Here is an 11993-nt window from a genome sequence, read left to right on the forward strand (position 1 = left end):
TTTTGGGTTGGGCCCGCGGTTTGGGCGGACGCTCGAACACGAAGATTTTGACGCGCCGGGCCTAATGGAAAAGGCTGCAAGGAAGAGTTGTTGTTCGGCCCGGGAGGGAAAACGGGGAGGATTTAGCCCTGGGCCCGGAAAATGGCCAGGTGCGTTGAGCTTCCTGCCCAGCAGCACGATTTGAACGGCCAGTTTGAACGAGGTAAATGATTCAGGAACACTTGCACACATTTATTACATTTGAATATCAATTTTTTGGCTTTCATAACATAGAAAATTATCTGACTCAAGTTACTTATTTTTTATAAAAAAAGGAGAACCTCAAAATCTGACTCAACCAGATGAACAAATACAAAGTGAAACGACAGTGACGATAGAATGCTTTATTTGGAGCCTTTAACGAACAACAATATGTTACAACTTACAAGTTACAAGCATTGATCCCCTTTTGTGGGGAGTCCCCAAAACGAAAGAAGATTAAACACAATATCCGACAGCAATAGGGAGGCCAGCAGCCTGACAACATAAAACCCTTCAACACTGACATACAATTGGGAGGCCAGCAGCCTGACAATGTGCTAGCACAGGAACTTGACAACAATCACAGAGATGTCGTCCTTGCTCTTCCGGTTCACGGCCAGCTCCGTCAGGTGCTTCGCGGCTGCCTGCGCGTCCTTGAAGTCCTTGATCTCATCCACCGCCTCCTGGTTTGACATCACCTGCACATGTGCCAGTCTCGCATTTCGATCATCACTGGAAATGGTAAACACAAACTCGAGAGATTTTGCAACTCATACACGGGGGCAACAAAGTATTACTACACGATCGGCCAGTTTGGGTCGAAAAAATAGCAATTAGCTCACGTCCATAATGCAAATGCTATTGAAGAATTAGAAGAATCATTGTCCGCATGATTAATAAATTTCATGGCTTATTTTAAAGACAGGTGTTGCTGATATAAAGGCCCTGTTAAGTTGCATCCAGGATCAAATTATATCCCTCATGCACATACATTATTACACGGAGAATTAGCTTAGGTATGCAATACACCATGCTGCGAATCAGGTAATCACATAAATCCTTCAGGTAAGATTTATACGAGATCCATATCCATTACCTTCCATAAACCATCGCTTGCTAGAATTAGAAAATCGGAATTTTCATTGATAGTTTCCTCAATTACATATGGATCAGAGCTGAGGTGCTTCTTCAAGCTCCGGTCTCCGAATGCCCTCGCAACTGCCAGCTGCCCATCAACACGTGGTACATCACCTGCAAGTAAACAAGTTTTTGGATTGAACTCAATAGATCAAGATCACATGCATGTGGCTGTAATATGAAAGTAGTTATTAGTAGGGTCAGCATAGGTGACATCCACAAGCAGGTAATGAATAAATTCTGAAGTCATCAGAAAACATCTGATTCGAAACCTAAAGTCATGATGAGAAAGTTTTTCTAAACATACAGCTCAATGGAACGCAATGACAGAATATCATTTACCTGGTAGGTTTGATACAAAACCACCCTTTTTCTCAATCGATTGTCGCTCCATGTTTGGTTCATGGTCAACTGAAAGCTGCTCCGCCACACCGTTTTTGCTAATAACTGCCCGTGAATCCCCAACATTCGCAACCACAAGCTTCACGGACTTGTCACTGCCTATTAAGATGGCAGTAACAGCTGTGGAGCCTCCCCTTCCCAACTCTGATGCTTTCTCCAATATTTTCTGATCGGTGAGTTGGTATGCTTTCCGTATAGCAGTTTCTGGGTCACTCAAGAACTCTGGCTGAGGAGGCAGGATTCAATAAAATAATCAGCACAGTTGCGACTTAAACTACACTCTACCACCTTAGACATGATTTATATGTCGCTTTCTTGCTCTTAATATGACTGTTGCATGAAAATTGTAGGTTGCAGGGCTACCATTATTCCTAGTATATACACATTTCACAAAAAAAGCTCCTTTTACCTTATTTTTTTTATAGAAAACATAATTGCTCAAATTTTTCATAGAAAACAGTCAGCTTTAGATTTAGACACATCACTGGCAGAAAATATTTATGCTACATCAAGTCATTATCTTCATTCCATCTCCATAGGGCATAAGTATGAAGCTAGAATATACAAACGCTTGAATCATAATGCACAAATACTAAAATCATTTGAGCATATAGCAAAAGGCAGCTATTACTGACATCAGTTAAAGTCTAGGAAGATAAAAAAGGCAACTGAAGTTGAACATTACCTCACTCAAGATGTTATCAAAAAGGTGGGAGCGCAGAAAGTCTGGAACAGTGTGGCCCAGGTGACCATCAAATATTGCAAACAAACCCAAATCATGTTCACCAACTTGCCGATACTCTGCCACTAGATAGTCCTCCATTGGATGATTGGACTTCCCCTTCACCAGATGGTAACCATGTTTGACACGCTTGCCTGATAACTTTGTCTTGCCTTTCCCTGTTTCTGGTCCTGATGAACTAAAAGCATCTTTGACCTGTCGGAAAAAACAGGTACTCCCATGTTGATCATATTGTACTAACACAACACTAAGCAGAGCACATAAATAAGCATGTTCAAGACATCAAGCCTATGCATGTTAGCATGATACTAGCGGAGCACAACACTAAGCAGAGCACATAAACAAGTATGTCCAAGACATCCAGCCTATGCAGTGTTAGCATGATACTAGCATAGTACACATAGCTGAGCAGGAGTAGAAACTGCACAAGTGCACATATCCAATTTCGAACAGTTCAGTCCATTCCTGATCCTGGCCTATTTGTCTCTGATAATCTATAGAATTGACTTTTGTTTCAAGCAAATGAGAACAATATATAGCCATGGTACAGCATCCAGATTCCAGAAAACAAATTTGCATACTAAAACTAAATAAATGCTTAGGCATGCGCGCATTCACAAGCATGTCAACTTAACTATCTCCATCAGCCAGTGTCAAGAAGCTGTTTTAATTTTTAAAACAGTTTGGAAACAACCAGGACCAGAGTGTGACAAATGTTCTCCAAATGAAAATAGTGGATAAACAAGTTTCAAATGCTGCAAATAAAGTAAGAAATCCATACAAACAAGCAAAGCTACATATTTTTTCCAGTAAGTAAAAGAACATAAACTTAAGCCAATTATTGGCTTATTGTTCATTAGCTTGTGGTGTGCTACCAGGCTCTCGTGGCAACAGATTGAAAAGTCTGCTCTGTCCTACTTAAAATAGTTCGGAAATAACCAGGATCACAGTGTGACAAATGTTCTCCAAATTAAAATAGTGGGTAAACAAGTTCCAATGCTGCAAAAAAGCAAGAAATCCATACAAACAAGTAAATGTACATATTTAATTTTTTCCAGTAAGCAAAAAACATAAACTTATGCCAGTTGTCAGCTTATTATTTATAGCACAGGTCTGCTATCAGGCTCTCGTGGCAACAGATTGAAAAGCTCTGCTCTGCCCAACAAAAATTTAGTTCCTGGTCCTGCTCTTTTAGGTGATACTGCTGAAAAAAAATTGCCTCTTTTTACTTCAAAATATGAGCAATAAATAGTTTTTTTTATTATCAATCCAATCATTCAGAACTTCAGGTAGTGAAACTATGACACCGATGTAAGATACCCCTCAAACCCCCGATTCCCGAGTATGATATTAATTAAAGATTAGTTTCATCAAGACCCAGTTACTAAGATTTTCATTTGCCGGAATCCAGTGAGTCCCCAACTGGATCATCACCGCTCCAAAAATCTCTCAAGACAATCTAAACAATCGCCCTCTTAAATCGCTGCACCCCATATCTTGGTGCAAGGACCAGAAAAGGATACTTACGGAACAATGATAAACCTAACTGACCATACACCAAAACCAAGAGACAATCAATCAGCAGGGGAAAAGGGTTGCCATAAGCGAAAGAAGCAACAATCCGCTTCTTTTCCATTTCTTATTACCTTGTCCTTCACCTTGTGGTAGATTTCCTTGCCAGCCATTGGTCTCCTTCCTGAAAGCCCTGAGATTCAGAGCTTCTGGCCTGAGGTAGCAGAAGCAGCAATGGGTCTTCACTTCTTGGAATTTCAATACCCCCTGAATCACTCTCCTCCGATCTCTCCCACCAGAAATTAATGCGTCTGATCGTTTCTTGGATCAGCTTGGGGTCAATGATAATATTTTTATAGGTTTATAATTGAGGGAGGTGGGTTGGTGATGGTGGGGGCTAGTCTGTATGAAGGGAGAGGAGAGGGGGGGGCTGGATCTCGGATAGCGTCGGTTGACCTGAGGTTGGGGAAGATTGGAACACGGACATGTCAAGTGGGGACAAGAGAGCGAGAGGCGAAAGGAACTGGTTCCTGCGGTCTGCCTTTCCATGTTTCACACTCAGCAGGATCGCCTGCCAAAAGCAAGATTAGGATGGATTTCAGGTCTCAGGCATACGTAGTTCCCGATTTGGTATCTGAAATCTGGAGTTTCATACGGATACTTCAACCATGGAGTTACCTTTTTATCGCCTTAGTTACGATTTAGCTTGGTAAGAAGGGCTCCTTTGGTAGAGCTCCGGCTCCGACTCCGCACGCTTGCTGAAGCACGAAGGAGCCGGAGCCGCACCAAACGGCACCAAGCGCGGAGCCGCTTCTGGGCATGTTTAGGAGGAGCCGGAGCCATTTTAGACTTAAATGGCGGAGTAAAAAAAAAGTGGCTCCGCGGCTCTGACTCCGCACGCGGAGCCCCCACGAGGAGCCCTACCAAAGGAGGCTGAAATTTGACTCCCGCTCCACCTCAATCGTACAGTGGAAATATAATAAGGTTGCTGCCGGATACTTTAATTTTTTTGTCACGAAAAGGACAGAGTCTCTTTGTAAGTCCTGATACATAATTGAGCAGTGGTACACATACTAGTACTTTCGAGTTGTATTCATACAATCGGGATTGGGCACAGCATGTCAGATATTTTAGTATGTCCTCTCTCCATAACAAATTATAGATTATTTTAATTTTTTAGATACATAATATTTGATAAATATTTAGACATGATTTATAGAAAAACTAAAATAACCTGCAATTTGGGACAGATGCAATTTGGGACAGAGGGAATAGCTTCTCATATCTCCCTAAGAAATTATATTCATTTTACCAGCTTCTCGAGCTAGTTGGAAAAAAAAACCTTCATTCTGTCATGGCGAATTCAAAGTTCTGAAAACAGTTTGCAGCCCCTTTTCGCAAAATTAAAGACTCACGCACTGTTTTTCTCGCGTCCTTGATGCTTCACACGGAGATTTACGTAGAAAAGGAAGCAAGTGGTCTTGGACACGTCACATCCCTATTGACACGAGATGCATTCAACTTACGGTATTGATACGAGATGGAGGCTGTTCCTCCTCCTCCTCCTCCTCCTTCTTCTTTGAAAAACAGGCTGGTTGTTTCTGAAATTGTGGCTCAGACAATAAGAGACCACAACATCTCCATTTATTCAGGAAAAAAAAGCTGACGACCAGATCAAAAGTGCTAGTATATTTTACCCCGAAGCATACTGATTTTAGGAACCAGCTTTTGGAAGAACAAGTCAAATCCTAACACGTGGTGATAATCAGCTCAACGGCAACCAAAGTCGTACAGAAAATACATTTTAAGTTTTTAACAATCAACTTGTGAGGAAAAGGAACGAAAGGCCTTTTGTTGGGGGGGGGGGGGGGGGGGGGGGGGGGGGGGGGGGGGGGGGGGGAAGGCGACGAGTAGCCAGCTTTGCGGTCAAGAATTATCTGTTCAGACTCAACTCGTGAACATCAGATGAAAAGCATTTTCCTACCTAGCCAAGAAGTGGCTGCTCATGGCATCTGAAAAAAAGAAGAAGAAGAAAATGCTCAATTTTCTGCAGCGTGAAAGCACGCATCAATCCTTCTATTCGTAATTTGTGATTGGCCTACCCAACCCCTGGTCAAATTCTTTGAAAAAAAAGGGGGCTCGTACGCACACGCTACCTGCAGAGAATTGAACGAGTCCATCGCATTTTTGGAGGGGCTAAAAAAGGGACCGCGATGCGTGAAGGCGACGGGGTCGTTTCAGAAGGAGGCAGTGTGTTTCGTCTGCTGTCTGCAAACTCCCACTGGTTTTGTGCAGGTCAAAGCCATTATTTGCCAGCAGGGGTACGAAGACAAGCATGTGACAATGCGAACGATACTTTTTTTTTTAAAACGAATGCGAACGATACTCGCCGATCACAAACAACACAAAAAACTTTCCACTGCGAGTGCAGAATTGAGTGCGCAGACATGTGATCGACACGTGGGCATGGTTGCTGTTCATGTATATGCGGCCTAGTTTGCACAGTTTTTTCCCCATATAATCTAGTGACTGCACAGATTTAAAATTTCGCTAATAAGCTCAACTTTAAAACTAGCCCAATTTCCTTGACATTCTATGTTGGAGCTGCTATAATCTTATTCACGCAAGGTAAGCGACTTAAGTGACGACTGACGAGACTGAAAATCAATACAAGGTATCCATATCAATCATACAGATATAATAATTCACAGACACAACACACACACACAGTCTACAAAAATCAATGCAACGTATCCATAAAGGGAATAAGTGTAATCATCGAGATCATAAATACACAGACACACACACACAATCTACAAACCCAACGGCAGTCACCGATCCTATCTTGCCCTCCCTACAGGAGCAGTGTCAGCTGTGTTGACTGACAAGATCAGCACCCCGCATAGAAAGAATCATAGTAGCCCATGACAACAGATCGACGGCAAGATAGGGAATGATCTTGGCCGTCAAAGAAAGAAGAAAACAACAAGCAGTGTGTACAGAAGTACAACTACGAAAAGAGCTGGAGGGGATCATCTGATGAAGGCATGCCTCCTCGCGCCTCGCTCGTCCACCTGAAGCTGCGGGGACTTCGGACGAGTCACCTGCTTCATCGATCTGTGAAAGAAGTAGCAATCGCCAGTCCATCATGAGATCAACCTTCAGGTGGCTGAACATACATGTGGATGACAAAGTTTAAATGTTTTTACTCACTTCTGCGGCCGGAACGGTCTGTCGAACTTCGGGAGAGGCCGCGCGTGGGGCACCATGGATCTCCTCAGCTGCTTCAGTGCCTTCTCTTCCTCAATCTAAAGACATATTGCATCAGTCGATCAGCAAAAGCAGGTTCAGAGAAGTAACCACCTGGGGAGCAAGAAAGATGTGTACCTTTTGTGCGAATTCATTCTCCTCTCTCAGCCTTTTGTAAGTCTTCTCTTTCTCCTTTATCTGCATCGCACAAAAAGTAAGTAAAACTTTTTTTACGTGTGAAGAGCTGTTTCACAGGTACTAACAAAGATAGTATGCTCCAGTAAATAACTAAATAAAAAGAAGATCTATATTGAACACCGACTGACCATGTTATCGAACTCTGATCTCTGAACTGCTCTCTCATCAACATGCAACGCAAATTGTTGAACTTCAGTGAGAGGCTTCCGCTCTTTCTCTGGAAGTGGTATAGGATCCCTGTGACGAGATTACAAATGCTGTTTATGTATCTCACTAACTAAAAAATAAGAAGGAAGGATTCTTAGGAGAAATGGTTGCATGTGCTACTCACTCTTTCAGTATGGGTTGAGCTTTGATGATTCTCCTTTGAGCCTCTTCCTGCTCCATTCTCTCCCTCTCTTCCATCAGCCTTTGCTGCTCTAGTTCATGTCGGACTAAACTCTCCAGTTGAAAACCTTCTGGTCTCGTGCACGGCTTTGGTTCAGGTTTTGGCGGCACCTGAACAGGGATTTTGTTAGACAGGATGAATCAAAGAGATGGCTGCAACTGAAAATGTTCTGAAGTGAAATTTTCACATACCACCGGATAGTCTGTGGTGTATGGGTATGGGTTAGCTTTGTGAACCCTGGCCTTTTCCTCCTCCATCTTCTTCTGTAGGAGCTGAGCTTCTAGCTGCCTCTCTTTTAAATGACCTCTTTCCTGCAACAAGGGATGCACATTATTTTGTTGCAGCAAACATGATGAGAAAATAAGGGATATCATGAGTGCTTGCTTTGAATCGAAAGTTCACATTTCACAAACCTCTGTGTGTAGATTGAAAGGGTTTGGTCTGGTGAGTCTGGGCATATCTTGCCTGTTGTTGTTTGAAGAACAATCAGAGTGAAGAGATAGCTGCAAAACAGGAAAGAATTTAATAAGGTCTGAAAAACACCTTGATCAGTAAATGGTCATGCTATAACCACAATATGATTTCCGATAACAACCTTATCAAATAAATCAGCGACTGAAGGAGGGCCCAAGCGAACATCGGTAGAAAAATGGAACTCCTTGGGAGCTGTCACTTGAGGCTTTGGATGGGCAAACACACCAATGTCTCCCTTGCTCTCGAGAATCTGCATGAAACAAAGCCCAGAACTGAAGCTCCAAATTCATAATCTAATAAATTCTATATACTAATAAGAAAAGTATGGTACCTTTTTGTTCAGTGGCTTGGCCTTGAACTTGGGGGCCTTCTCCAGTTCCTCCAGTTCAAGTTCCTGAGAACTTTTCACACTGTTGAAAGATGATGTTAGAATTAAGCATTATAAAAAAGGCCAATGTCTAATTAAAATGATATCATTGCTTCTATGTGGCAAAAGCAAACCTTGGCGGCCGAGCACGCATTGCTGTATGCAGCCGTGGTGGGTTTGGTTGTGTCAATTTGAGTGGCTTACTTTGACTCTGCAAGATTGAAGCACTGAACTTAGTAAAAAGAATAATAACTACATCCTAATATGGCAGCTAGGCAAGTAGCAACATTACCCGAATAGTATCAGCAGAAGAAATTTCTGAACAGGTGTCCGCATATCGTGTTGCTCTCTCCATTGTCTTAAGATGAAACTCCTATAGTCGATGAAAAGGCACAGAATAATCAATTAATGAAAGGAGTGTCTTTTTTTGAAACGATGAAAGGAGTGTCTTTCATTCATGAATTTGCCACGACGATAGAATACACACATTGAATTCAGGGACATGTGGAGTTTTCCTTGGAAGCGGAGGGAACGATGGGGCTTCAGCAATCTGAGAGCAGAAAAAAGCAACTAGTCAGCATGCAGTTAGAGTTAGACAATCTTATTTCATTTTTTTGTAGTGAATATCGAATTCTAAATTTAGAGGCCCGGCTGCCCCTATACAGAAATAGTTTTCTCGATTGACCGACTTAACATACGCGTTTTCGTTATGGACATAGTCAGCATTAAGTTATAGTAAGACAATCTTCTTCCAAGTGTAAGCAAATTCTAACCTTTTTGTTGAATGGCCGTGCCCTGAACTTGGGGATCTTGGCCAGCATTTCCTCCTCTAGCTCAGCAAAGCTCTTCACTCTGACTGCCCGGACTCTGTGGGAAGTCTGAAGCTCGGGCTCCTTTGGTCTTGTTAAAACAAGCTTAGGCCTTCCCTGTGATGATGCATCCTCCTGCATAATTCATAAGCAATCTGGATGTCAAGCCACTTCCCTTAATTAATTATCAATGCCATTTTCCTGATTCAGTATTCCAGTTGTAATAAATATATGCAGCAAAATGGAATTGCAATGTATGTAACAATGACGAGCTAATGATAGAAATGGTATGTGAATACATACATGAGAAACAGATCTGCTGCTACTGATGCTAAGCTTTCTAGTCCCTGATTCAAACTTCTTAACCAATTCTGCTGTAGATACATATGGAGTCACTTCCTGCAAAGCAAAACGCCCCAGGATTCCTTTATCAGATTCCGGAAAAGAAAACATGTCACACACTCACCTATCCAATCCCCCACTAAACTTTAAAAGCAAGTCACTCATTAGTGGCAGGGGAGAAATTTTGCAGATACCTTCATAGAGTGCACATCCTCATAGGCCCTCCTCATTTCATAGGTTCCTGCTAAATCAGCTCTCCCCTTATGAGGCAGCACCCTGGTCTTGACATTTAATATCTGAGCACAACAGCAACAAATGGATTATTAACATCACAATAACATGGACTTTACAAGTTCCATATGAACTTTACAAGTCCCATATTCAATCTCATTCCCTTACCTGTCTGGCCTTTCCATCATCGAGCTTCTGCCTCTTCACTGCCTGGTTTTCTTGCACAATGTCAGCAGCAGCTGCGGCTGCCTTTCCAGTCCCCAAATCACCCCTGAAAGACAATGACTCAGACAATGGAAACAATCTCAGGATTGTACAATATGTACAGGTGAGCTTGACTCTTACTTGACCATGCTCCTCTTGATGCTCATCGAGCCAGCCACAGGACCTGCTTTGCACAGCGCCTGTGTCTTCGGCGTGCGAGCCTCAGTCTTCAGTGTGGATCTCGCGCATGTTGAAACCGCAGGTGCAACTTTGATGGTAGGAGGAGGAGGAGGAGGCCTCTGCATCTTAGGCGTGCTGGCCGAAGCACCATCCGCTGCTAAGGCCATGAGAATGTCGAAGTCAAAATTCAGAAACCACAATTTCCTCCCACAGAGTTAGCAAATAGCAACTCACATTTTGCCGCGGGGTCTCCGGGCGGGAGAAACTCGAAAGATTTGGGCGACTCCTCTTTCTCTTCTTGAGACGCCGGTGACACTGACATTTCATCAGCTGGTGGCGATTCCGACATTGCCTCAGAATGTGGAGCGCTGGCCAAAACAAGGAGGGCACGACTTGTTCAATATAAGCCAATCACTGAACACGAAATGAGTACGAGACACAAATTCTTAGTCAAAAGAGGTTACCTTTCCTCCTCATGGTGGTTCCCAGCATTGGCACACGTCCCACCAGGATTGCCTTCAGATAGCTGAAGAAAACTTCAGATGTGAGCACCACAACTACTACTGAAAACTACAGAGACGACGCTGACAATCAGGAACCAATTCACGTACAGATCCGAATGATGGGTCCTTCTTCTCCTGCGTACTCCTGAACACACATAAGAAGAGGGGAACAGGCAATTAGAGTATAATTGAGTAAATTGCCACCATGATGAATCGCAGGTGAATTTCTGAAAGGGATGTCTCCGTCGCTTACCCCTCGATAGCATCTGCTCCGTGGTTGGCGGCGCCTCCTGCTACCCCCTCCACGGGCTCCTCCTGCACAACCGCAAATGCACAAATCGCAGGATAAGAAGGACGGCACGAAATAGCCAAAATCGGGGCGGAACCGGACCAATCCCATTCCGCTTATTTACCTTCAGAGCCGGCTCCTCGGCTTCCGCTAGATCGCAGAGGATCGCGACCTTGGCCTCCGCCCTCGACTCCTTGATCCTGGGGTTGAATGCTGCGATCCGGAACAGGGAAAAAGGATCAGGAAAAATTCAGCGAGGGAAATCAGGGGCGGGACGGGGAGGGAGGGAGGGCGATCGACGAGGAAGGCCGCGGCGGCGCGCGGGTACGTACGGGAGGGAGCGTGGCTCTGGGCGGCCTCGAACCAGCTCTCGGCGGCGCGGACGGCCTCCTCCGTCTCCTCGTTGATGAAGTCGAAGAATCTCGGCGCGGAGAACTCGTAGGCCTCGTCGATCGCCGCCGCAGCCGCCACCGTCCCCGTGTCGGGCGCCATGGGTGGATGCGGAATTGTAGGCCTAGGGCTTGGGGGATCGGACGCTAGGGTTCTCTCTCTCTCTCTCTCTCTCTCTCTCTCTGATTACGCGGTGGCCTCCTGAAGCGGCGAGGGAGACAACTGAAGAAGAAGAAGGGGAAGCGCCGCGGTGGAGGGGATCAGGAGCCTGGGGGGCGGGGAGAAGAACGTTGGGGCTGGTGGGATAGGGGTAGGGGTCTCCAACGGTCGGGAATTCGAACACTGTGCCGAAGGGGCAAGGCTTTAGAATGGGGTTGCCATGGGTGGGTGGGGTGGGTGCACGCGCCCGGCGCGCAACGGCTATTTTCCGGGTGAGGCTGCGGGTGGGCCCCGGGGGATTAACGGTTGTGGGACAGAGATTTACTGGCAGATCACGGAGGGGCCAACCGGCCAAGGGCAGAAACTGGGCGCAGAAGGAAAGGATGTCGTCAACCC

The 11993-nt window shown here is 44.5% G+C and overlaps 2 protein-coding genes across 3 annotated transcripts; both read right to left on the reverse strand.

Moving 5' to 3' along the window:
• Positions 1-357: 357 nt before the first annotated feature.
• Positions 358-4296, reverse strand: LOC117846356 (probable protein phosphatase 2C 62). Its single transcript, XM_034727498.2, has 5 exons — positions 3949-4296; positions 2246-2497; positions 1501-1786; positions 1118-1272; positions 358-719 (listed from the first exon to the last, which is right to left on the reverse strand). Exons 1-5 carry the CDS (start codon positions 3985-3987, stop codon positions 579-581), a joined length of 873 nt encoding a protein of 290 aa, XP_034583389.1. The 5' UTR covers positions 3988-4296; the 3' UTR covers positions 358-578.
• A 2250-nt stretch (positions 4297-6546) lies between these two features.
• Positions 6547-11774, reverse strand: LOC117843705 (protein TPX2). Of its 2 annotated transcripts, none has more exons than XM_034724380.2 (23): positions 11381-11774; positions 11173-11261; positions 11013-11074; positions 10868-10904; positions 10721-10782; positions 10491-10624; positions 10218-10410; positions 10041-10143; positions 9836-9937; positions 9603-9698; positions 9264-9434; positions 8978-9040; positions 8783-8863; positions 8625-8701; positions 8455-8533; positions 8245-8373; positions 8063-8152; positions 7841-7960; positions 7593-7759; positions 7390-7498; positions 7202-7261; positions 7028-7122; positions 6547-6931 (listed from the first exon to the last, which is right to left on the reverse strand). In XM_034724380.2, exons 1-23 carry the CDS (start codon positions 11538-11540, stop codon positions 6847-6849), a joined length of 2364 nt encoding a protein of 787 aa, XP_034580271.1. In that variant the 5' UTR covers positions 11541-11774; the 3' UTR covers positions 6547-6846. The 2 variants fall into 2 exon arrangements, with proteins under 2 accessions (XP_034580271.1, XP_034580270.1); XM_034724379.2 differs by having other exon boundaries at positions 10218-10413.
• Positions 11775-11993: the final 219 nt, after the last annotated feature.

Source organism: Setaria viridis, chromosome 2 (genome assembly GCF_005286985.2).
Source record: "Setaria viridis chromosome 2, Setaria_viridis_v4.0, whole genome shotgun sequence".
In the NCBI taxonomy this organism is placed as follows: Eukaryota; Viridiplantae; Streptophyta; class Magnoliopsida; order Poales; family Poaceae; genus Setaria; species Setaria viridis.

What these genes read in the sequence shown, in the direction of transcription:
- LOC117846356 (XM_034727498.2), bottom strand. Translation starts at nt 3,987, where the DNA reads ATGGCTGGCAAGGAAATCTACCACAAGGTGAAGGACAAG. An exon ending in ACCACAAGGTGAAGGACAAG is followed by an intron (nt 2,498 to 3,948) that starts GTAATAAGAAAT and finishes TTTTTCCGACAG; the next exon opens with GTCAAAGATGCTTTTAGTTC. An exon ending in TTTTGTATCAAACCTACCAG is followed by an intron (nt 1,273 to 1,500) that starts GTAAATGATATT and finishes GTTTACTTGCAG; the next exon opens with GTGATGTACCACGTGTTGAT.
- LOC117843705 (XM_034724379.2), bottom strand. Translation starts at nt 11,540, where the DNA reads ATGGCGCCCGACACGGGGACGGTGGCGGCTGCGGCGGCGATCGACGAG. An exon ending in CCAAGCCACTGAACAAAAAG is followed by an intron (nt 8,374 to 8,454) that starts GTACCATACTTT and finishes TGTTTCATGCAG; the next exon opens with ATTCTCGAGAGCAAGGGAGA. An exon ending in CTTTCAATCTACACACAGAG is followed by an intron (nt 7,961 to 8,062) that starts GTTTGTGAAATG and finishes CCCTTGTTGCAG; the next exon opens with GAAAGAGGTCATTTAAAAGA.